General features: G+C 39.8%; 6 protein-coding genes across 8 annotated transcripts; 3 read left to right on the forward strand and 3 right to left on the reverse strand.

The window, feature by feature from the left end:
- Nucleotides 1-420: 420 nt before the first annotated feature.
- On the reverse strand, nt 421-1,749 carry LOC137952203 (transcription factor MYB26-like). Its single transcript, XM_068799279.1, has 3 exons — nt 1,620-1,749; nt 1,392-1,521; nt 421-1,287 (listed from the first exon to the last, which is right to left on the reverse strand). Exons 1-3 carry the CDS (start codon nt 1,747-1,749, stop codon nt 534-536), a joined length of 1,014 nt encoding a protein of 337 aa, XP_068655380.1. The 3' UTR covers nt 421-533.
- A 3,943-nt stretch (nt 1,750-5,692) lies between these two features.
- LOC137952289 (pentatricopeptide repeat-containing protein At2g20540-like) lies at nt 5,693-7,410 on the forward strand. Its single transcript, XM_068799409.1, has one exon. It carries the CDS (start codon nt 5,747-5,749, stop codon nt 6,938-6,940), a length of 1,194 nt encoding a protein of 397 aa, XP_068655510.1. The 5' UTR covers nt 5,693-5,746; the 3' UTR covers nt 6,941-7,410.
- A 118-nt stretch (nt 7,411-7,528) lies between these two features.
- On the forward strand, nt 7,529-9,310 carry LOC137951714 (DNA damage-repair/toleration protein DRT100). Its single transcript, XM_068798577.1, has one exon. It carries the CDS (start codon nt 7,812-7,814, stop codon nt 8,976-8,978), a length of 1,167 nt encoding a protein of 388 aa, XP_068654678.1. The 5' UTR covers nt 7,529-7,811; the 3' UTR covers nt 8,979-9,310.
- Nucleotides 9,311-10,495: 1,185 nt separating this feature from the next.
- On the forward strand, nt 10,496-12,363 carry LOC137951238 (UDP-D-apiose/UDP-D-xylose synthase 2-like). Its single transcript, XM_068797825.1, has 8 exons — nt 10,496-10,681; nt 10,794-10,886; nt 11,205-11,225; nt 11,525-11,626; nt 11,711-11,792; nt 11,928-12,017; nt 12,138-12,199; nt 12,295-12,363. The coding sequence occupies exons 1-8, from the start codon at nt 10,496-10,498 to the stop codon at nt 12,361-12,363; spliced, it is 705 nt and encodes a 234-aa protein (XP_068653926.1).
- A 268-nt stretch (nt 12,364-12,631) lies between these two features.
- On the reverse strand, nt 12,632-18,035 carry LOC137952036 (pentatricopeptide repeat-containing protein At5g66520-like). Of its 3 annotated transcripts, none has more exons than XM_068799099.1 (5): nt 15,800-18,035; nt 14,244-14,339; nt 13,286-13,368; nt 12,770-13,176; nt 12,632-12,691 (listed from the first exon to the last, which is right to left on the reverse strand). In XM_068799099.1, exon 1 carries the CDS (start codon nt 17,952-17,954, stop codon nt 15,951-15,953), a length of 2,004 nt encoding a protein of 667 aa, XP_068655200.1. In that variant the 5' UTR covers nt 17,955-18,035; the 3' UTR covers nt 12,632-12,691; nt 12,770-13,176; nt 13,286-13,368; nt 14,244-14,339; nt 15,800-15,950. The 3 variants fall into 3 exon arrangements, with proteins under 3 accessions (XP_068655200.1, XP_068655199.1, XP_068655198.1); XM_068799098.1 differs by adding an exon at nt 14,096-14,142 and having other exon boundaries at nt 12,770-13,368; XM_068799097.1 differs by having other exon boundaries at nt 12,770-13,368.
- Nucleotides 18,036-18,487: 452 nt separating this feature from the next.
- LOC137952171 (MICOS complex subunit MIC10-like) lies at nt 18,488-23,595 on the reverse strand. The gene is made up of 2 exons (XM_068799242.1): nt 23,377-23,595; nt 18,488-18,865 (listed from the first exon to the last, which is right to left on the reverse strand). The coding sequence occupies exons 1-2, from the start codon at nt 23,504-23,506 to the stop codon at nt 18,759-18,761; spliced, it is 237 nt and encodes a 78-aa protein (XP_068655343.1). The 5' UTR covers nt 23,507-23,595; the 3' UTR covers nt 18,488-18,758.
- Between the last annotated feature and the right edge of the window lie 134 nt (nt 23,596-23,729).

The following is a 23,729-nucleotide window of genomic DNA, read 5'->3' on the forward strand; positions in this document are numbered from 1 at the left end:
CGATTCGAATAGAAAGTTTAATTTTTTACACATCAGTTTAAATAAAACACGTAAATAAATCTCATTCATATTCGATTCGAATAGAAAGTTTAATTTTTTACAGAAGTCTCTTACAACCAATTTCCCTATGGGTTTCAACATCGTTTCACTAAACGTGGGAAAAAAAATTTGTGCACGTAATGCATGCATGACTGTGCTCATCTCCAATGTTCCCATGGAGGATAGAGAACACGTTGCAGAGGAGAGCTGAGTGATTAGCCAAATGGTTATTAAGCTTGCACTATCTTCCTGCATGATCATGATAAAACAAACTGAAAATTATGGCAACAAAAAGTGGATTAGATTGATGGTTTAAGCTTGCTAGAAGTGAAAAATTCCAAAAAGAGATTTGTGAATATTGAAGCTTTTGGGTGCTTTTAGATCGACAAGTTGTGAAAATTATGATTCCTAGCTAATTAAAACGAAATTGTTCTACCATGGTCATCGATTTACATGCCTGGTAATCAAAGGTAATGTGTTCTTCTGCACAGGACCTAGCAGTCCCATGAGAGCTGCTCCATTGAACCCACATTGCAGTAAGGCAAGAGTGCAGACTCCATGAACTCAAGGTCGAAGGGGTTCTCCATTGCGTCTCCTTTCTCTTCATTCCTGGTCTCGTCAAACTGATCAATTCCGTATGGTTTTGCTGCCTCTGGCTGCTGCGGCTGCTGCTCCTTTGGGATGATTTCATCATGGTTGGGGACGGCCTGTAACAGCTCAGCGTTACCTCCCCACATGCAGTTCTCATCCAAGAACCCAAACCCAGTCGGACTGAAAGAAGAAGACATGGATGTGTTGTCAGAGGAATTGGATGTATGGACAAAGTCGGTTGAAGCAAGTTGGGTTTGATTATCTTTGATGCCCCAGAAAAGAGCAGGATTTGGGTTCATTGCCATGGCATCTTCGTACTGAAAACTGGAAGAGATGGGAATCGTCTCATGCATTGGATTATCGGGTGGTGGCGGCGGAGGTAAGGTGATGATGGGCGGACAGATGTTGACGGAGACATCTCGAATTGGCTCACAGGCGTTGAGATGGTGGTTACTGATGGTGAACGGCGCTGGCGGCTGCTGCTGCTGTTGAATCCGAGGAGGATTGCATGCACTGATTTTAGAGAGGGAAGGCAAGAGGTTGTGGGTCTTGGGATCTAACCCCTGTGCGATCAGCTTTTTCTTTATGCACGAGTTCCAGAAATTCTTAACCTCGTTGTCAGTTCTTCCAGGGAGATGCTTCGCTATCTGAGCCCATCTGCAAAACCCAAAACGAAGAGAAACCGTCACAGAAAAACTGGGTCGATTCAGGCATTTAATGAAAATGCAGAAAGCTTTTCAAGGATCTGGAGAACCCTTCACCTGTTGCCGAGAATCCTATGCACATCGATGATGATTCTCTCCTCCTGCGCCGAGAAAGAACCCCTCTTGAGATCAGGCCTCAGGTAGTTAATCCACCTCAGTCTGCAGCTCTTCCCGCACCTCTGAAGCCCTGAAACCTCAAACAATTCGCCATGGGAAATCAACCCGGAAAGGTTTAGTGGAGCATTTTAAAGCAAGAAAAAAAGGGAAGAAGAAAGGTGAAACGACCTGCATGCTTGGGGACTGAACTCCAGCATCCATGGCCATGGGTGGTGATGTATTTGACGAGCTTCTCGTCTTCGTCCGGCGACCACAGCCCTCTCTTCACCTTCTGTTTGCTGCAGCAGTGATGACCCATGTCCCACACCACCTCTTTAACAGTTCAACTCCAGCAGCATCAGCATTTATGCACTTATATTCTCCCCCTTCATATTTATATATAAAATCGAAAAATGAATAAATAAACCCATAAAAAGTAAGAACGAATAAATACAAAAAAAAAAATATTATATACTGTAGTTCTATGTATGCACGATAAGCTCGCATGGACCATGTTTGTGAAAATGCTGGAATTAACGTGGGCTTTACTCATAGAGAGGGACCGTCTCTAATCGAGTGTTATGGAACCTTCAGAAGACAGCATGTGTGAGTTTGAGAAAATTAATTAATCTATCACTGTAAATGAAAAAGGTATCTCTGTTCAGGGATCTGGGTCGCCATTTCTGAAGCTTCTTCACGAAAATTTTCGTATCTCTATCATAACAGGAACTTGCTTACTGGAGAAATTAATGCCGTTTAGCGGAAGTTCTAATGATTTTAGAAGCGAACCCTCATCATGAAATCTTCGCAGGGGTCCCATGCATGTAAATCAATTCCTTCTCCTTCCGTTTGAAACGCAGAGAGATGAACGAACGAATAATAATCCACAAAAGGGTATTTCTTTTCTTCACTCAATCGTTGCTTGGGTGCGTCAACTTCTTGGTGTCAACGTAGTGGGTGACGATTGGATGTGTTCATCAGAAGATGGTTTTTGCTTGATTTTACTCTCTTTAATTCTGAACTGTTTTCAGAGAGGGAAGATCATGGAAAGAAAGAAGGACAACACGTGAAAGAGCAGCTGCAATGGCCGCTCGGAGAAGAGAGCAGGAGAAGGGTTTTTTTGTTTTTGTTTTTCTGGTTTGATCATTCCCTTTTCTTGTTGAGAAAAGCAGAAGAAGGAGGCCACGCGGGGAACCGAACAGTGAAGGCGATATCTTCCGAGGCAAAAAGAGATTGTCCAGTCCTCTCCAGTCTCTTCTTCAAATTTAAAACTGATCACATGTTCCTAGTCTCAATTTTTTTTTTTTTAAAAAAAGAACCATTTCAAATTTCAATAGACAAAGAGTGTTTCAATAAATAAAAAAAGTTCTTAGTTCCAGCGGAGTTGGATTTGTCGTGAACCAGTCGATAGCAAAACAAGAACAGAACCTATAAAAACTTCTTAATACACTCATGGTTGAAAAAAGCCCTTTTTTCCCTGGAGTTGGGAGTTGTCGTGGATCTAGGACCAAGTACTACTTGCTTCATGTGACTCCAATCAAATGCCCTAAGGTTTTGAGTTTAGGTTTAATAGTCGTAGTCCACATGAATTATGTAAGAACATTAATGAATAGGACTATTAAGTACCTAGCCAACTCGCCAAAAGCTCTAGAATTGATAGAACAAGGAAAGCTAGGGCTTTAAACTTATCCTACACTAGGACCCATTGATGTGGGTCTAGTAGGTCATGTCGATACGTCTTATTCAAACTCTCCATGTGATTAATTAAAATAACCCTCTTTTGAACTAAAAATTTTAAGGTGGGTCTCTATAAGATAAAGATATATGCATGGTTTACTAGCTACACATATTAATCAATGTGAAAGATAGGATGTTGGCCTTCAAATGTATTAGAAATATAGCTTTCACCAAGTATCTAAAGCTTCTCTCTCAACCTCGAGTCTCTTTCTTGACATGGCTGGTCAGAAGAAAAGCAAAACGAACAAGAATGACAAAGGAGAGACCAAAACCTAGGAGAAACTCAACTTATCCATTCCAGCCCTCTCAACTTATCTCAAAGTTTACTTCAGCAAATGTGTTTCTCTAGCTGTATCCATATATTTTTTGCCTTTACTTGTGTCCTTTTCTCACTCTTTCGGTATTATAATGATTTCTTTAGAATCCTGATTTGTTATTAAACGAGTAAGCCCTTACGTTTCGTATAACCAATTAACATTTTTGAGTATGCATGACAGATGCTTTCTGAGGTGAAAGTGGAAGACGAAAGCTGGTTATTTAGTTATTTGGAGAGAGAGAGAGAGAGAATGGAGGTAGAGACAGGGACGAAGACAGAGAAAAGTTTAATGATTTTTCTCTACTCGTGAGCATTCTATAGCTTTAAATATACCCAGAAGTGAGCGTCTATAATGATGAAGAAGCCATGGTTATGCTACTGAGAGGTAGAATGACCCCATTCATATGTCATTTCGTTTGGAGAGAACAGGAAGACTAGAAGCTGTCGTGTTCCTTCTGGTTTTCTCTCTTACAGAGAGAGAGAGAGAGAGAGAGAGAGAAAGATTCATAAAGATGGGACGATAGTGTTGGCTTGCAAGCTTTCACTTACAACAATGGGAAGATATAATCATAAAGCTATAGGTTAGTTGGTTTTTAAATTATGAATTGCTTTAAACTCTCAATAGATCCTTGACCACTATTGCACCAAGACGGTATTGTGAAGAATTGGTCAAAAAAAACAAAAAAAATGATCATCTAGTCATTTTTTTTCATCCTTTCACCTATTCATCTCATTGATGCCACCCATTCTTAGTCTATGAATCTTCTTCTAAGTTTCGACAGGTTAGGAGCTTTTTTACTTTTAACTATCCAACTTCGAGAGGAGCTTTCATTATGTCTTAAGTATCTCTTTCAGTGTCACTGTCTTGGTTACTTAAACCAGTCTTTCTGTTCTACAATTTCACAACAAATATGTATTTCAAAGGGTAACCACTAGTTTAGTGTTTAATTAACCAAATGAAGGCGGCCATTTGATCTTAGTCGAAGACATCGTTCTCTAAGCGTGTCCGACGCAGGGTTTTACGGTATAACTAGCTCTTCATAACAGTTTTATTCCACAAATTTGAGTGAATCTTAATCCACTTCAATGTCCTAAATTGACTTGGTTATCTATAAGAGTATGTAAAAAAAGAGAGTCTTAGAATGAACCCAAGTTCTTGAAGACTTTCTTCATCGTGGTTGCCTTTCCCTTATGATTTATAGCTTTTAAAGACCAGTGGAAGCAAATGGACAGCATAATCAAGTGTCCAAGTAAATAATTTCAGACTTTCAATTTATATTCTAAGGTCAAAGACCAAGCCATTTTATATCTCAATCATGGTCACTCAACCTCTGCGTGTGGACTAATGAAGTTCCCATGAAAGCAAGTAAACTGGACTTTTTGGCTAACTTGACTTGGCCCTATGAGTTGGTGTTGTAGAGTTAGATGAAGATTTTTGGCTTGATTCAAAATCATCCTTATAATCTTAATGAAGAGTTTTAAATTCTTTTAATTTTGCATATACCTCTAAAAAAAATAGTTTTCATTATTACACTTCTACCATCCACTTGTTGAGACCGATTATTCGGATTTGGAAAATAATTTTTGCCTTTCTAAACGGAGTTTGAATAAAGTAACTGTTGATGTCTAGGGCCGTTCATAGTTCTTACAAAAGGGTTAGAAGACAAAGGAAGAGAAAGAAGAGAAGAGATGAAAGATGATAAAGGAGGAATCGTAAATCAGTAGGCGAAAGGTAGGGAAGGAAAGAAGCAAGATTAGAATTGAAAGAAGAGAGGCTAAAGCCGAATGCTCTAACCATGCCCCCGTGCCTCTATTTATAGTCGAAGTGTGATGAATATAATATCAAGAATACCCTTACGATTACACCTTTTAAGAAAAAAGACATAAGAAGACATACATCATTATTTTGATTAATTACAAAGTCATGCCACCTCTTATCGGAGATTTGTCCTATTTATTATAATGTCATCCTATTTTACCCAATTTCATGTTGTTCTACGATTTTATCTATATTACTAGTTTTCATGGATTCAAAACTCTATGGGCCTGAATCAGTTGATTTTAGTGTCTGGGCCTATTTTGTTCCTGGAAGTGGATCAACAGGTTTCGTCGCCTCGCTTCCATGGTGGTCTCCCTCGCCCGCCACCTTAGACTCGAATGTCATCAACACTTGAGGGGAATCTCCTTCGCTTCTGCTTCCATTTCCTTTAGCGCAATCAGAAATGCTTCGTCTCCTCAGGATGCCTTCCATCTCTACCGTCAAATGCTACGGAACGGCGTTTCTGTCGACAGTTACTCTGCCTTATTCGCTCTCAAGGCAAGTTCTCGTCTCTCCGACCCTTCTACCGTCTGCCAACTCCACGCTCACCTGTGCAAGAATGGGCTGAATTCTCATCTATATGTCGGGACTGCACTGCTAGGTAGCTACGTTTATTCCTCATTGGATGCTGCGGTTCACTTGTTTGATGAAATGCCTGAAAGAAACGTTGTTACGTGGAATACCATGATCACTGCATACTCCAAGTCTGGAAAAGTTGAAAGAGCACGCGAGGTCTTCGATTTTATGCTTACAAGGGATCTTTCGTCTTGGTCAGCCATGATTGCGGGCTACATGGACAATGGCAACTATAGCCAAGGGCTTGCTCTCTTTCGTCAAATGGTGAGTCATGAGATGCTGATGCCTGATGAAATGAGCCTAATGACACTCCTTTCTGAATGTACTCGGAGAGGTCTGGCTGGGCTGTTGGGGAAATCAATACATGCCTACGTGCAGAAGAACGGGTGGCCGCTAAATGTTGCCCTTGGTACAGCTCTGGTTGATATGTATACCAAGTCTGGGTTCCTGCAGTATGCAATGCAGATTTTTAAAACGATGAAAGAGAGGAATGTGATGACTTGGAGTGCCATGATTTGTGGGTTAGCTTTGCACGGTTATGGGCACCGGGCTCTTTCTATGTTTGAGAAGATGAAAGAAGCCAATGTGCAACCTAATGAGATCACTTTTACAGGGATTTTGAATGCTTGTAAGTATACAGGTTTGGTAGACTTGGGTCGTAAGAATTTCATCAGTATGATTGCAGATTACGGATTAGAACCTAGGATTCAACATTATGGGTGCATGGTGGATTTGTTAGGGAGGGCAGGATTACTGGATGAGGCTTATGAGTTCATTGAAACGATGAAACTTGAACCAAACATTGTTGTTTGGAGCTCTTTCTTAGCAGCATGTAAGACACATGGACGATTTGATATGGTGGACAGAGCGCTGAAACCTGTCATGCTGTTGGCCAAACCAGACAGAGATGGAGGAGTATATACATTAATATCAGATTTGTATGCTCTGAGGAGCAAATGGGAAGACGTCGAGCAGATGAGAAAATCCATGCTCAAAGACAATGTGAAGAAGGTAGGCGGCTCCAGTTTTATTCACATGATCCAGCCCATAGCAATTACATAAATTAGTTCATCTTCAATCTGAGTGTCAAAACAGAAATCTTCTCTTTGGAGAGAGAAGGACCACATCGAACGAATACTGTAAAGGGTGCTTTGCCTGAATTCCTACATTTACAAGTTCTGAAGGTACATTCATAAATGCCGAGATGCAACACCGAGGGAGCCGAAGGAGAGATGTTTTAATTGTCGCCAGTGATTTTTTTCCATAGGAGGATGTCTCGACATATTTATTTTTTGCAGGTGTGAATAGACCCAAACGAGAGAGGGCATATAGACAGACAAGGAAACCAGAAGATCCTACTGCAGATGGCTTTGTGTGTTATTCTGTAAGTGTGAATTTATTATCCAGGGCAATCTGTCTGCTACTCTGTCAAGGAAACCAGACTGCTTGATTGAACTTGAACATAGACATAAATGAACATTAACGACTACTTGAAGTATGGCTTCTTAAGAAAATAACTGAATCATACAAAGAGAAAAAAGAAAAATAGTTGAATCAACAAACTCATTAATTCTAGTTCAAGTACTGAGTATTTTCATCCAATTCAAGTTTACTGTTTTAGTATCAAGCATTTGTTATAACGATCACTGTATATGAGTCTTTCTGTGCAGCATAATCCGGATGGTTCATATGGGGGTCTCCATCAAATTTCTGTAGGCATATTGACATTGAAGGCTATGTTGATTGGGCAAAGCAGTCTACTTTCGAATATTGTCGGCCAATGCTAAAGCATAATATAGGCTCATGACATACATTAACAGTAAAATCTATATTTTGATCCGCAGCAGTCAAAACCCGCTGCCGACTGCCGACTTCCGTATCATAATTCATAAATTCCAAAACCCTTCTTAGTTTCTTCTCTCCCCTACCCACCATGGCAGCTTCCGCCCCCGCTGCCAGCCTCCTTCTCCTCCTCTCCGGCGTCTTTTTCCGTTTTGCTACTCCGCTCACTCACCCCTCTGACGTCTCTGCTCTCCTCACCTTCAAGTCCGCCATCTCCGTTTCTTCGATCCCTCCCTGGTCCTGCCTTGCCTCTTGGAACTTCTCTGCTGACCCCTGCAATCCCTCCCCCCGAACCCATTTCACCTGCGGTATTACTTGCTCTGTCGTTGGTGCGGGACACCGTGTCATTGCTCTCGTTCTCGATCCCATCGGCTACGTCGGCCCTATCTCACCCTCCCTTGCTAGCCTCACATCCCTTGTTCACTTGGATCTCTCTGATAACTCCTTTCACGGCGAAATTCCTACTTCCTTGTTCGCTCTTCCCCAGATGGAGACCCTCGCGCTCAGATCCAATTCTCTGTCCGGTCGTATTCCGGCATCAATTTCCGGTCTCAAATCCCTTAAGGTGCTTGATCTTTCCCGTAATGCCTTCACTGGGTTCATCCCCAATAGTGTCCGCTACATGACCAGTTTGAGAAGGCTTGACCTCAGCTTCAACAAGCTCGTGGGCGGCATTCCCGTTCTACCCCCGCACGTCACCGAGCTTGCCATCAAGGAAAATTCCCTCTCGGGTCCTCTTCTCCAGTCCTCTTTCCTGGGCCTCAACGAGCTCGAAGTTGTGGAGCTCGCCGGAAACAAGCTCGCTGGAATGCTCGACTCCTGGTTCTTCCAGCTCCCTTCCGTGCAGCAAATCGACCTGGCCAACAACAGCCTCACTCGAGTCGATATCCCCAACCCATCGCGGACGGAGTCCCAGATCGTAGCCTTCGATGTGGGATTCAACCAGCTGGAGGGATCCATTCCAGTGGCACTCGCCTCGTTCCCGTACCTCTCGGCTCTGTCCCTGAGATACAACCGACTGCAAGGGATAATCCCGTCGGAATTCGGGAAAAAAGGCTCGCTGAAGCGATTGTTTCTGGACGGGAATTACTTGAAGGGACGAATCCCAGACGGATTCACCGGGGGCAGAGTCGTTTCGGGGAGTTTCGGGGACAACTGCCTGGAAAACTGCCCGAGCAGACTGCAGCTGTGCGCAGGCGCCCAGAAACCCATCTCCGTCTGCAATCAAGCGTACGGTAGAAGGCCCGGTGGGCGTTAATTTGGTCAAAAGTAACATGAAATATTTCATGATCGTCACTTTGATTATATTATTTATATAATCCAAGACCACATGCTTAAAAGTTGTAATTTCCATGAGCTGCTGCACATGATGAGTTGGAAACCATGACTATTACCCACCCTTGTTGACTAATTTTGTGGAGGGATTCGTTGGAGACAAAATAACGTGGGTCTCACCATATGGCTCTTTGGCTCTTGACTCAGCTCGAAATTATGTTATTTTACCAAAATATCGGTATTTATAATAAAAGAGCCATGTTAGAGCGTGCAAGAGTAAATATGTATGTTAAATTTTTGGAAAAGAGAAAAACTTTATTGACTTGTTGTAATTTGATTATATCAGTTATTATTTACACCTTTATGTGATACTTTTTATTGTGAAAGTCATGTAAGAGCCTGTTATATTTTTTCTTCAACACTCTCCCTCAAACTGGAGTGTTGAAGAGAAAACTAGCTCAACTTTAGGGCTTAAACATTTTTTAACAGGCTCTTACTTAAATATAACTAGAGAGATCATCTTATTTAAATATAGATCAGATTGTCATGAAATTTTCTCCTTTTGAAACTAGATTTCAATACTTTTCATCCAAGTATACCTTTTCTTCATAAAATATATTTCTTTTGAGGTAAAGAAGCTGATATATTTCGGGAATTTGTCATTTGGCCGAATTGAGTACTCTTTTTTCTTTAGTCAACATGACCATTGACTCTTCCAGGATCGATATCTCCCTCTAAAAAAATCAGATTGAGAATTAGTTGAATATGTAAGAAATTGATGGCATAAGACGGCTCAAAATTTGATGTTTTCTGCTATTGATCAAAACTCTCTTATAGTCTGACCTTTACTGTTTCAAATATTGATTTATCTTTTTAGATAATTCCAATTTCCAAAATACGTTTTGAGTTGGAAAGTAGACTCAAATATCTTTCCGTTAATATATAATTTGAAATATTAAAAGTTCAGTACAGAGGTTCGAATGCCAAGAAAACAACGGGTATTAGAACTAAAAGAGAAAAAAAAGAAAGATAAATACGAACTTAAATTACTAAAGATGATAGATAAAAAAATATCAAATTATCATTGTGGGTTGACCCAATCAACTCATAGAACCTGCTTTGATATTATGTTGAATTTCTGGAAAAAAAAATGTCATTGACTTGTTGTAATCTGTGTACATGAGCTCCTATTTATAATAGAGGAAAGTAATCTGTGAGACCTTCTCCTGTGAGACTCTTGTAAGACTCCACCAAATTAATTTTGGCTCTGTGAGAGTCATGTAAGAGTGTTCCATATCTTCTCTTCAACAATGTAAAATGTCATCGTCTCACTAACTTCTCACTTAGTTATCTAAAATCTAACAAAATCAAGCATAATATAAGAAAAGAGAAAAATAAGGGGAATTAATAAATAATAGAGGAGACAAAGAATAATAAAAAAATGGGGATATAAACTCATATATTTTAGTTTTAATTAAGGGCCTTTTTAAGGAAACTTCAATGGATCCCACCTCTGTGAGAAGATCCTCTCCGAATCACAAGATCCTCGCTGTCGATGTGTATAATGACAAGATTAAGCATCTTTTGGAGCCCGCCGGTCTTCCCTGGGCCGATCGAATCCAGTTTCACCGTGTTAACATCAGGCATGACTCCCGCCTTGAAGGCCTTATCAAGATGGCAGACCTGGTATGTTTTTTACAGTGTTTCTTGCTTCAACTTTTGCAATTTTGAAAATGCATTTTGTTTTTTACCTGTGTCTCTGTTGTTATGAATGGTGGCTCTCACCTTATTTTCGTAGATCATTAATTTGGCGGCTATCTGCACCCCTGCTGATTACAACGCACGTCCCCTCGACACCATTTACAGCAACTTTATCGATGCATTGCCTGTGGTGAGGTTTCTGGACTGTTTTTTTTTTTTTTTTTTGTAGATTTTCTTCCGTGCTTTTATAGTTCACTTTTTCTCTTTAATAACTTCGTGATTTATTTGTCGTTCTAAGAACACTCTGTTTTTAATGGGACTGCATCAGTGTAAGTGCTTTTTGAAGAACAGGCAATTGCTTCCAATTGTAGCGAGGTGGTTGAGGTCTCCACCATCTATATTTGGTGATAAACGATGTTGAACAAACAGTATCATTTAGCTTGCTTCTTGTATAGACTCCTCACATGACTTTGTTTGTGCAAATGAATTTATGTTATTATGATTTCAGGTTTATACTCTGGATTTTCAGGTTTTCTCTTCTGCATCTCTTTTCTTTTTTCTCTTATTAGTAGGTTCTTTGAAGATTAAAAAGAAAACAAAAAAGTAACTTCTGCTTTGCGGTTGATTTAAAATGGAGGTCTCTCTTAATGTTTTATATGAAATATGTTTATGTTCTTACTCCTCACATATGCAATAATGTTTTATACTCTGGATTTTCAGGTTTTCTCTTCTGGCATGCTTTAGTAATGTGAGTACATCAAGCTCCAAAACTGAAGTTTTTGAGTGTCACATATGACTTCTTCTGCCAAATTTCTTTTTCTGCGGCAGAATCTCCTCCGAAGCAATCCCCTCAAGCTTGTGGATGGTGGGCAGACCCAAAACACCTTTGTTTACGTCAAAGATGCCATTGAAGCTGTATTATTGATGATTGTAAGTGCCAAACAAAACCTAGAAGTGTTATTTAGCATCACAACTTACAACAGTGCTAGACTCACCATCAATGATCCTCTTCAGGAAAATCCCGCCAGGGCTAATGGTCACATTTTTAATGTGGGAAATCCAAACAATGAAGTTACAGTGAAGCAAACTTGCTCAGGTCAGTGAGGGAATGTTGATTGAATCAAGCTTGAGCTGTATAAATTGTTTGTTTCCTGTCGTGACGGTTGGTGCTGTCTTGTCCTTCAGGTGTACTCAATAGTAAGTGGTGAGCCATAATTGGAGGTACCCACAGTTGATGTAAGCTCCAAGGAGTTTTATGGCGAAGGATATGATGACAGCAATAAACGAATTCCTGACATGACGATCATCAACAAACAGCTTGGTATGTTTGTTTGCTTTCTTATCTTTCTCGTGGCTTGAGTGTTGCTTCTCCAAAACTATTCATTACTCCAATCTCCTCTTCGTTTTCTTTCTCTAACGATCTGAATTTTCCCATCTTCAGCTTCTTCCAAATATTCGTCAAGAGTCCGGAGTAGTTTAATGGCATCCAGTCCATTCACACAAGTAAAATCTCTTCTGGGAACCTTACGAACTCGCTTCCTATGGCGCCTACGCTATTTACATGGAGCTCATGATGTAAAATGCTTCTTAATTTGCAGGGCGGCGGCGGGAGGAGTAACGCAGACACAACGGGGAGGGCAGTGGGCGCGGTGAGTATCGGCCTGTAAAGAGGAAGCGAAACCGACTGCCGTGGAGGTAGTGCACGAGTCTGAGCCATCGGAAACTGGTGTTGCTGCCGATGGGATAATGGCTAAGGCGACTGTGATGGCCGTGCACGCTGCTGAGTCCGGCAAAAACGCCGTTACCGGCGCGGCTCAGTCGGTAAAGGATGCCATTTCGGGGCATTCTTCTCAGGGCGGTGACAAGTAAATTAATTGATCAACTGAATTCGCTTCTGCTTAATTACTCAAAGCTACCGAGCTTCTTTCTCTCAAAATAAATAGGTGAGCAGTGCAAAAAATTTGTATCTGGACAAAGAGCAGAGCCGCCTTCTGCCTAAAAAGGAAGGAAAAGAATAAACTATGTTAAAAAGGCCCCGTCATTGACCTTTAAATTATGCAATGAGAGGCCAACCTTTTATATTTGCAGGAGGCCAGGTAAGGAGCTAGCGCCATCCCTGCTTGCGAACAGAGACAGGAAGGGTCCTTCCCTATTTATGTACTTGAAGAGGGGCAAAGAAGCTAATGAATTCACTTGTCACAATTGAAAACTAAAACAAGCGGCAATATATACATGGAGATTGTGAAAGAAGCATCCATGGGAACTATAGAAACTTTATTGGGCACTCTGGCACAGCTGATGCATACTATCATCTCTTGGTATTATAGAAAACAAGACCACAGTACCAGAAGTGTATGTTTCTTCTTCATCTCCCTCTAACAATCGTTGAAAATAGGAAGTTGTAGCAGCTATATCGAACTCAGTTTTCATTTGCAGTTGATATGAATTTCTTGACTGCTCAGAGGAAGAATTTGTTCAACCTGCTGAGAACAATGGAATATAGTATAGCTTTCTTCCTCAAGTGTGAAAAAGAGATCTATGAGAAAATCAAAGAAACCACTACGAGGACAACCCTTTTTCATTTCGTACTTGCTCATGTTGATCTTTGCCTCCACTAGCTTTGATGTTGGATGCACCCACAAGATGGAGCAGATTAACCATGCAGACAAAATCTGCAAAGAGATGTCACTCAGTGTATGTTTTGACTAGAAGGCAGACCTGATCTCATATCTTAATTCAAAGAGAAACTGTTATGCATTTATCTTGTTGAAAATGATAAGAATTTTATCAACAGAACCGAAAGTTTATATCAAGGCTAACATATGAAACAAGAAAGAAAAAGATAAAAAAATGAAAAGAAAAGGAAAAAGTTAACTCATGATCTCAGCAAGAAAGAGCAAATGCATTAGCTTTGTCACGGAAAGTTTACAATTGGAGTCACTGAGTATCGAATAAGGGTTGTTTCATGCATTATCTCAGCAAGAAAGAACAAATGCATTAGCTTGATCATGGAATGTTCACTTTTGGAGTCACTGAGGATCAAACACACTGGTTGTTTCTCCATGTTTGCATAAAGCAACTTGACCCTAAGCTACTCTTCACAACTGGTTTTGTCAAGCTGAAAGAATTATTAGTAGAAAAATTTCGAGAAATAGTGTTACAGTTGATATGTACCAAGACAAAAATCATAAAAGTCAACATTAGAGAGGTGTAGCCTCTTGATTTCTGTTCTGTTAAATGGCATTATAGCCCAGATATGAGACACTATCTCTATCATTTAGTTTAAAATTATTGAATGTGTAAATGGAAATATAAAAGTGACTTCAGGTGTAAGCAAACTGTATAAAAAGACAATAAGAACCAGTAATAAGGATAAATACTAATACAAGTTTATCTTACACGCAGAAACTGGTTGAATTTTCTGCTCTTCCTTTTCCTTTTATATCCTGAATAATACCAAATTTCAACTTACACAATCTCGCTAAATAATTGTGAGAATTTATAGGATAACACAAGACGTGACTGGCGACAGTGAGTGACTACTTACCTCCAAAGTCTTCACAGTCTGGAAGCTGGGCTTTAGAACATCAAAGTCCCATCATTTTATCCCTGGAAAAAGGGGTCCATATTTTTCTTCAGTAACCTATACCCAAGCAACGTGATGGAATTTAAACAAAGTCAGATGCTTATATTAGATAATTTGACATCTATGCATTAAACAAAATACATTATCCATAAAAAAGATAGAACATGATCGGAATGCCTAAAAAAGGAAGTAAATCTCACACATATGAACTAATGATGATTCATCTTCATACTGAACTCAAAAGTGAATGTCTGAACAAGCTCCTAGGCCATTTTCTCTAAAATACACTTGGGATTATATAGGTGCTGAATTTGGGCAATATGTTTCCTAAATGTCTAGCCATTTGAAATGGATCTGAGGTCAATTTTGGAGATGATTTTAATGGACCCTTGTTTTCTTTAATGTCAGGAAACTTAGGTCATGCACAATTGAAGATTCTTGGGTAGGATGGAGGCAGTTATTTTAATGTGTGATTCAGCACAAGAAAAGGGATCTTGAATTAATTGGGCTCATATTTGGCTGAAAGTAGTTTGAAACCTTAACTCCTTACGCAGAAGAATATTTCAGTGGTTAAGGTTGTCAAATTTTCTTCACTCTTTTCCCATTAGTTAATAACAAGTCCCAAATCCATCAAGTTGCAAAAGGACATACTTATAACAAACAGAGATCGAGTTAAGACAGTTAGAGGTTTGGGAGATAGGTTCCAGGTATTAAAATCCCTCAAGTGGGTTTCCCCACTCATTTGCTCTTGGTTATTTGCACTTAAGTTGTTCTCTTTTACTCTAATCCTCATTCATCTTAATTTGGTTGGATTTATCAAAACTCAGACTATAGAAGCTGCTATTCTTGCTATGTTGAACCAGTGGAAGTGCAAACTTGCTAAATCTCTGTTTGACCTACAAATGGAAGTGCAACTTATCCAATACAGATTTTTTCCATTACTTGTACCCATATCATCGGCATACATTGGTCCTTGTGCAGTAAATAATCTTCAATTTTAGTAGGCATTGGTGGATATAAAGTACTACCATCCTGTAGTTGTACATGTAATCCACATCACAGGTTAATTGTTTCCAAGTGAGAGAAGTTATTGTCAGAATTTAGTCTCACACTGGATTAGTCTTGGAAAGGTTATACATTTATTTGTTGTAAAGAGGCTTCTTAATTATGACTAGCTATTTTGTAGGAAACCAGCCCAACTTCTACTGAAGGTAATCATGTATAGACCACCAATATCTAGTTTCTAAATTTTATGAAAATACATCTCAGTGACAGCAGTGACTTTGGACATGATTTAATTAGGAGAAGACAATCATGGATAGGGCATAGAGGACGTTTTACAAATCTTCATTTTAATGAAGATACTTCCAATAAATATGATCATTAAATTAGAATCAGAAATTCAGTAATAAAGCATCAATTCCGATGATTATGAATACCAAATCCACGTAAGAAGATTAAATCAGAATGAGAAATTCAACAATAAACCATTGGTTCAGGTCATTATGAAACCTTACCAAATCCTTGTAAGAAGATAAAGGCTTGCTCCATAAAGGCCCTAATCAACATACTCAGGAGGATGTGTTCACTCATTGTGAATAACTAGTAGGTCTGCCACATAGAGTCAGTTGAGGAAAGCCAGCCAGTCCTAAGCTCTTGCTGCATTAATTACCAATAATCACCGCAGGAACAAAAGCCATCTTTGAAGTGGTGGAAACGATTCAAATCCCTAACAATAATTTCACGGGCATATATTCTTGATATAAACTTTGTAGCAGTGTGACAATCACCACAAATACGAAGGTTCTTTGTAACACGAAGCACTGTTCCAGGACTAGTGTTGAGAAGTCCAAAAGCAATTGCAAGCTTCTCACTATGGGCATTAAGATAGTACTCTTTCTCTTCTTCACTGACATCATGCAATACAAAGCTTGTATCAGGTATATATCCTGCCTCCTTGATCTTCTTTGGCAGATCATCCAACAACATATATATCTCCCTTGCCTGTGGATGAGACATGTCTCCTCCATAAAACACATGAGATTTTCCATTAATCTCAGTCCAGCTACAGCCTGGGTTCTTCTTTAAACCTTGATCCTTAAGGAGGGCTCTTAACTTGTTCACCTCGTCCCACTTTCCAACTTCTGCATACATGTTTGAAAGCAAGACATAATTGCCACTGTTCTCAGGTTCTGATACAAACAACTGCCTCGCAGCTATTTCAGCAATCTCCAAATTCTTATGAGTTTTACATGCAGACAATAAGGCACCCCAAATGCTAGGGCCAGGATGAATTTCCATCCCTTCAATGAGCTGCTTTGCGTCAACCAGCCGCCCTGCTCGACCCAATAGATCAACAACACATGCATAATGCTCCATTCTTGGCTTCACGTTATGTGTACTTGTCATCTGCTCAAAGTACCATAAGCCTTGATCGACCAAACCAGAATGGCTACAACCAGATAAGAGTGCTGTGAAAGTGAACTCATCAGGTCTCAATCTGGCTCTTACCATGTTCTCAAAGGTCTTGATAGCTTCTTGTCCCCTCCCATGAGAAGCATACGCAGTAATCATTGTATTCCAGGCAATTACACCCTTATCAATTTCACGTATTTGGTCAAAACACCTACGAGCATCACTTAGACTTCCACATTTAGCATACATTGCTGCAAGTGCTGTTTGAACCAAAGAATTCTTATCGAACCCAACACTTTTCACATAATTATGAATTCGAACACCTTGTTCGAGAGCTGAAAAATGAGCACAAGCAGGAAGGACACTGACAACTGTTACCCAGTTAGGCTTTGCCTCTGAATCAACCTTTACCATCTCATCGAACAAAGCTAAAGCCTTATTACCGAGCCCATTTTGAGTGTATCCAGAAATCATAGCAGTCCAAGAAATGATATTTTTGTTAGAATTCCTTCCAAAAAGTTCTTCAGCCATGGATATTTCCCCATGTTTCATGTACCCACCGATCAAAGCATTCCAGGATGAGACGTCCCGTATAGGCATTACATCAAACAGTCGCCTTGCATAGCTGATTTCACCACATTTCACATACATGTCAACTAATGAAGTACCAACATATATATCAAATTCTAAACCAGTCTGTAAACTCCGCGAGTGAAGACATTTCCCGGTCCAGATAGCTGATAATTCGGAACATGCCTTTAGCGCAAAAGGAAAAGTAAAATTGTCGAGCGGAGTGTTTTGCCCGTGCATTTGGTGGAGAAGTTGAAGAGTGGTATGCGGGTATCCGTATTGCGAATACCCGCGTATAAGAGCGTTAAAAGTGAGAGAATTGTGGATTGAGATGTTATCAAAAACTCGTTGGGCAGACTGGAGATCCCCACAGCTGGCGTACATTGCAATAATCTTCGCACCAAGGTAGGCATCTGGATAGAGCCCACGGAGTGTCAGGTGAGCATGGAGCTGCTGGCCTGGTTTGAGGGCGTTGGTGCCTGTTAAAATCTGGAAAACTGGAGCATAGGCTAATGAGTCTGGCACTTGGTCCTCCTTGAGATCAGAGACGAGACCCATGCAGTTCAGAAGTGTTTTCTCCATGATTTTTGTGTTTCTCAATTTGGGTTCTCGAGCAGCATCGAGGAGCAAATTCTGGAAGCGTGAAATAGAGAACTTAGAGTGGTGTCGGCCTACCTGAAATTGCATCTCTCAGCGATTTACCACGCGGCAGAACCCGACCGTAGGTAGGGAGAGGAAGCGTTAAAATGAAAATGTGGGAAGAACTTAAACTACAGAAACAGAGTAAACATATCTAAGTAGGATGCTCTGCGTGATGAAGAAATAAGACTTTTGCTAGCGATTTTTTTTCGTTGGGAGAGGATGGATATTCGAGTTCCTCAGTTTTCCGATGACATTATTCTCTTTGGCATTGGCTCAGTTGATCAGAATTTCACATAAAATACAAGTAAAAGATGTCACTGGTAATTTTACAAAGCAATTTCTTTTCGTTTTTTAGTTTTCTTAGAGCGACTCTGGTTACGAGTCCTGGGACGACCTCCACATAAACCATCTCAAAGACTCCAACAACAAGTCCACATATATATTTTCCGTTAGAACCACATCAAATCCACTTATATATTCCAATTTGGAAGCCCTGGTTTCCGTTTTCTTTTTTTTTCACAAGAGAAAAAGAACAGAAGCTTTTTCTTTTCTTTTTGTGATAAGGGTCAGTAAAGAGATGCCACAAAATAATAAAATCTGATTTCTTTTCAATCAGTCACAGTGATAAGAGCAAAACGTAATTTTAAGGGTAACAAAAGACTTCCACCACCCATTGGCAGTAAAAATCCAAGCAATACTTCGTCTTCATGCCCCAAAACGAGGTGTCACTTGTTTTATATTCTAAACTTTGCTAACATGGTGCACAATTCACAGAGAAATACAAGAGTGAACCAGGTCAAACTGATAAAACATCAGCCATTTGGTAAGTCTGAAAGCTTGGATTGACCTCTATTTTGGAGGAGACTCATTGAATAAGTAAGAACACTCTGTGTAAGCCGTTCCAATGCCCACTCCTGCACCAAAGGCTACAGATGCCCATCGTGTCACTGGACTCCCTGAGAAGCCAACACAAAGATTATGAAAAACATGGTCACGAATCACAAAAAGTTAAACACCAAAAACATGTAATACTTGTCACACAATCTGTAACTTCACTTCCATCTTTATTTTTTTCTGTTGCAATGATACAATCTGCATTTTTCCAATTTCAGCCTGGAGAATCATCACCAAATCAAAGCACTGCATTGCCTTTTTTTTTTTTTTTAATAAGACATGCACACTACTACTGCCTTTCCCCTCATGAGAGGTGAACCCAAAATCTCACTCAAAACCCCTCATGTGATCATGCATATATCTGTAGCAACCCAATAATTCCATCAACCTTCCACATATCGGATATGAATCTCCTATATAGGCAGCACTGGGTAGACCATGCTCACTACGGTACTTGAACGCACAAGTCTGGATGCTATAAGTCCAGCCAAAATCAAATCCAGGCAAAAATATTTCTTGAGAAAGAAATACCAGACTATGCGAAAGAATTACAGAAGATTTAACTAAATAGACAACAAAGTAGCGAGATGGTCTTGTTCAAAGAAGCAAGTTTATTTTCTTTGTGCTATTGTATACTAATTAGAAAATAAACAAATAACTATTCTGTTATAAATAGACAATAGGGACGTGGAATATCTGAAAATTTTATAATGATAGGGTTTCAAATAGAGAAAATACGGCAGGCATATTTATGAAAAAGTCAAAATATTGCGTCGTCGGGCTTTCACTTTTGAAAACATCGCGCTAGCATCGATGGAGAAAACTGAGACTTTTTTAATTAGCCAGTCACTGCCTAAACTTATTCTTATTTCTCTAGATTTCTCTTTTTTAAAGGAAATTTGACCCCCCCCTCCCCTTATGACACCTCTGGTTCAGTCCCAGCTTGCATCTCCTCATCAAAGTTCATCATACACAAATCAAAGTCAAATAATAGCAAAGAAAGCCATGAAATTCAGAAATATATAAAGTTTAAGAGTTAGTTCATGCCCTATCGATCACATGTCTGCTATGACAGCAGCATAGAATTAAGACAGATATTCCATAATGCACTTTACCAATAAATTTTTTGTCTTCATCATGTTCTTAGGCTTGCACTGGTTTATACTATCTCTGCCACTTCTCTCATCTTCTTGTATCATGTTTAATATCAAGAGGAACAGAAGCAAGTGGTATGGACTCACAATATCTCAGATCTTGTTTCTCCGAAGGACAGTAAGAATGAAGATAAGAAAGAATGCAGACTATGCACCTCCTCATACTTATATCAATTTTAGTAATGACACAATCTACTTTATGTTGTGGTCAAGTAGAAAACAAAATTTATAAGCAGCATAAAACAACTTTGAATATATGAATTATATTGAAGAAAAACAAATAAGTGCTGAAAATGGCACATAAGAGTTGAACCTTTCTGACAACTAGACATTTCATCATCATCACCATCATCATCATCATTGTTAAGTTGGGTCCAAGGCCCTATCCCATAATATCCTTGGACCCAACTTAACATGGTATCAGAGCAGGTACTCATATGTGGGCCTGCACCTAAAAACTATCTACTTGTAGAACCACAAAAGAAGGCCTACACCTAAAACTATTCACTTGTAGAGCCACAAAAGAGGGCCTACACCTACTGCCTACTCCTAAATTATCCACTTGTAGAGCCACAAAAAAAAAGATGGTCTACACGTGAGGGAGAGTGTTAAGGAATAGTCCCACACTGATTAGTGAATACAAAGATCTTGAGTTTATTAGTTGGAAAAAAAAGGTTTCCTAAGTTGACTAGTCATTTTGGGATAGGGCCTTGGACCCAACTTAACATGGTATTAGAGCAGGTACTCATATGTGGGCCTGCACCTAAAAACATCCTCCTCAAAATTTGGCATCCACCTATGCATACCAACCTCCCTCAGCCCCCTAATTCAACAATGGTTCTTATGCCTGTTGCCCTACTATGAAAAAGCCCTATGGAAATCAGCCCTGGCAGCAATTCCTAGGCACCTCTTGATAGAAAGAAATAACAGAACTTTCGAAGGAAAAAGTTGTTCAGTTGGTGGGGTCATAGAAAAGGTAATTCACAGCATCCTACTCTTGCATGGGTTACCCCCTTTCGCAAGCTCAGTCATAAGGAAGTTTTGGGGAAAATCATACTCTTTGGTGCCCCCAAACCTCTGGTGGTAGTAGAATATCAACCCCTCCCCCCACCCCATCAGCTTGGATCAAATTAAACTTTGATGGCTCCTGTTTAGGAAACCCAGGCCTAACAGGTGTAAGGGGAGTTTTCAGAAGCAGTTCTGGCCAGATTTTACTGGCCTTATCTGGGCCAGCTGGTTGCTGTTCATCAAACAAAGCAGAGTCCCTAGCTCTTTTGGAAGGCATTAGGCTATTCAATCAAAACTTCGGTGGCCACTTAATCCTAGAATGAGATTCTGCCCTTGCCATTGGCTGGGGAAGCAAAAAAAATCCTGCCCCAGGGCTCTAAGGAAGATTTTTTCATGAGACAGATCTGTCCTTTTTATGGCACATTGCTTGGAGTAAAATTCCCAGATCTGCCAACCCAATGGCTGACAAGCTTGCTAAATCAGGAGTCTCCATAGCCTCTCTTTGCTCCAGGGCCTCTCTTGATATCTAGAGAAGGCTGTATTAGATTTTTATCCTATGTTATATCCTTGGGTTGTACCCTGTGCTGTATTAGTATTGCTTTGATTTTTTTAGTAAAAGTTATGCATCATTTCAAGAAACAAAAATGCTAAAAGGTCTACAACCATAGGCCAACTTTAAGAATGCGAAGCACAAGCCATAACTTTTCCCTTCAAAGAGTAGATCAGCTTGGATTCAAAGGAAGTTCCTTTAGCTCCATCCTGGCGTTTCACTTGATAAAGACGCAAGAGATCATAGAAATCATGAATACAAAACTCGCAGAAAGGAGGATCCGAAAAACTTAACTCCGCTGAACAGAGCTGACTCAGAAAACAAAGTGACCTCAAGAGTTTTTTTTTTTTTAATACCCTTTTATTGTGGAAAATATATAACCAATTACATCAAGAGGGAAGAAAAGAGATTCTTAGCTGGCCAAGGGAAAAGAGTCCCCCACCACTAATGATGGCCAGGAGGCAGACCTAAGACTATGCTGCCAGGATACATCTAACAATGTGGATAAATCTTTAATTTCATCCTAAACATACGCCATGGAGGGGTGGGGCCTCCTTTCATCCACCTCATTACAATCAAAGAGTCACCTTCAATCAGTCCTAAATGGCTTCAAGCCTTGAAGCAAAGCCCAGATGTCAGTTTCGGCAGTCACAAGAGCCAATGGGAGCTGAGAAAGTCAGAAGGGTAGGGCCCAGACGATCTCTAATGCTGCCCCCCATGCCTGCAGGACCAGGGTTCACATTAGACCTCTCATTGCAGTTTAGCTTGAGAGAATATTGAGGAGGGGGAGCACATCATAATTCTGAGTTGGAGTTTGGGAAAAGGCAGCCACTGTTTTCTGATAATGGATAATGGAGCTTCATCTTCCTAACTTCCCAATAGAACCTTATTAGAGCCCTATTCAACTCAAGGGATTAAAGCTTTTCTCACTATCCATAAGATAATCTCTTCACATCCATTTTAGATTTATAGAATTGGATCACTATCCCTTGTAATTAAAGCCAGTTTTAACATGGCAGTAGGAACCTCTTTGCTACTGAAAATGTCTTAACTCCAGCAGTCAAAACCAAATAGTCTTCCTTTGCAAAGGACCACTGGCCCCTGATTATTAGCATGAATGCACTAACTGTGTTTCAGCTAAAAAAAATCTCTCAACTGCCAAAATCTAACCTTAAAAACCATAAAAAAATTAAACAACTAAAAAATCTAGAGAAAATTATCTAAAAGAAAAATCTTTTAGAGCTTATCCTAATTGATTTAAACACCCGCTAAAAATTGCAAATAATATGCGATATCTATTGTCATTACATCTGTTGATTTACCCAAGTAATCCACTTTGAACGGAAATTGTGGTTCAGAAGCATATGGGAGCAAACCCTGACGAGACATTACGGTTTCCAATTTTACACTGTAAACCAAAGCATATCCGTAAATATCTGTGTCTTTACTCCAACCAGATAAGCAAAACGGAAAGCAATAACATAATACGATCGATTAACCAGAATCCTTATTTTGATAGGACATACTGAGCGATATATACAGGAATATTCATGGTATATAATCGAAGTATCGCTCCAAGTGAGAAAATTATCCGAAGAAAGATACGAACAAAACCCCATAAATTATCACATTGTGATTTACAGGTACTTCTAGATCTGCCTACTAATGCTTCCTAACCGTGATTTAAAAAAAAGCCCATCCTTACAGAGGTTGTAAACAACAACGCAAAATAGCAGATTTCAATATAAAATGAAATAGAACATAATACAATCACCATTTTAAAAACATAAGCGCGTAGAATGTGCACAAAAATTCACAGTTACGCTCAATAAATTTAGAAAAAAAGGGGGGAAAAACTCACTGAAGAAAACAAGGCCACCGGCAGCTCCGGCCAAGGAGGAATACACCACCCGGCGGATGGAGAGATCAAGGCAGGCGTCCCACTTTGCGTTTATGTCGTACCGTGGTGGGATTTCCTCTTTTGCCGCCATCGGAGAAGCAAGAAAGATGGATGCGAGAATTGGGATTTCCTCTTTTCTTGTTCAGGTGCGAGGCGTTGGACCAGGTGATTTTGGGTTGAAGTAGGGTTGGTTCGAGTTTCATACCGGTTCTCATTTAACCCTTCTTAAACATCTAATAACAGTAGTAGCCGTAAATGCTTGAGTGATTAGGGTTTACGTGTATTTAAATTTGTATATTTCTAGTGTTTTAGTT

The sequence above is a fragment of the Aristolochia californica genome, unplaced genomic scaffold (assembly GCF_029961685.1).
Source record: "Aristolochia californica isolate CCGP_79_NKW_82.1479 unplaced genomic scaffold, dmAriCali1.0.hap1 SCAF_15, whole genome shotgun sequence".
Lineage (NCBI taxonomy): Eukaryota > Viridiplantae > Streptophyta > Magnoliopsida > Piperales > Aristolochiaceae > Aristolochia > Aristolochia californica.

Excerpts from the sequence above, each read along its gene's own strand:
- LOC137951714 (XM_068798577.1), top strand. The coding sequence starts at position 7,812 with ATGGCAGCTTCCGCCCCCGCTGCCAGCCTCCTTCTCCTCCTCTCCGGC.
- LOC137951238 (XM_068797825.1), top strand. The coding sequence starts at position 10,496 with ATGGATCCCACCTCTGTGAGAAGATCCTCTCCGAATCACAAGATCCTC. Across the intron at positions 10,682-10,793 it reads TTATCAAGATGGCAGACCTG|ATCATTAATTTGGCGGCTAT; the intron begins GTATGTTTTTTA and ends TTATTTTCGTAG. Across the intron at positions 11,627-11,710 it reads AAGCTGTATTATTGATGATT|GAAAATCCCGCCAGGGCTAA; the intron begins GTAAGTGCCAAA and ends GATCCTCTTCAG.
- LOC137952203 (XM_068799279.1), bottom strand. The coding sequence starts at position 1,749 with ATGGGTCATCACTGCTGCAGCAAACAGAAGGTGAAGAGAGGGCTGTGG. Across the intron at positions 1,522-1,619 it reads TTCAGTCCCCAAGCATGCAG|GGCTTCAGAGGTGCGGGAAG; the intron begins GTCGTTTCACCT and ends TTGAGGTTTCAG. Across the intron at positions 1,288-1,391 it reads CATAGGATTCTCGGCAACAG|ATGGGCTCAGATAGCGAAGC; the intron begins GTGAAGGGTTCT and ends TGGGTTTTGCAG.
- LOC137952171 (XM_068799242.1), bottom strand. The coding sequence starts at position 23,506 with ATGGCGGCAAAAGAGGAAATCCCACCACGGTACGACATAAACGCAAAG. Across the intron at positions 18,866-23,376 it reads CGGTGGCCTTGTTTTCTTCA|GGAGTCCAGTGACACGATGG; the intron begins GTGAGTTTTTCC and ends TTGGCTTCTCAG.
- LOC137952036 (XM_068799099.1), bottom strand. The coding sequence starts at position 17,954 with ATGCAATTTCAGGTAGGCCGACACCACTCTAAGTTCTCTATTTCACGC.
- LOC137952289 (XM_068799409.1), top strand. The coding sequence starts at position 5,747 with ATGCTACGGAACGGCGTTTCTGTCGACAGTTACTCTGCCTTATTCGCT.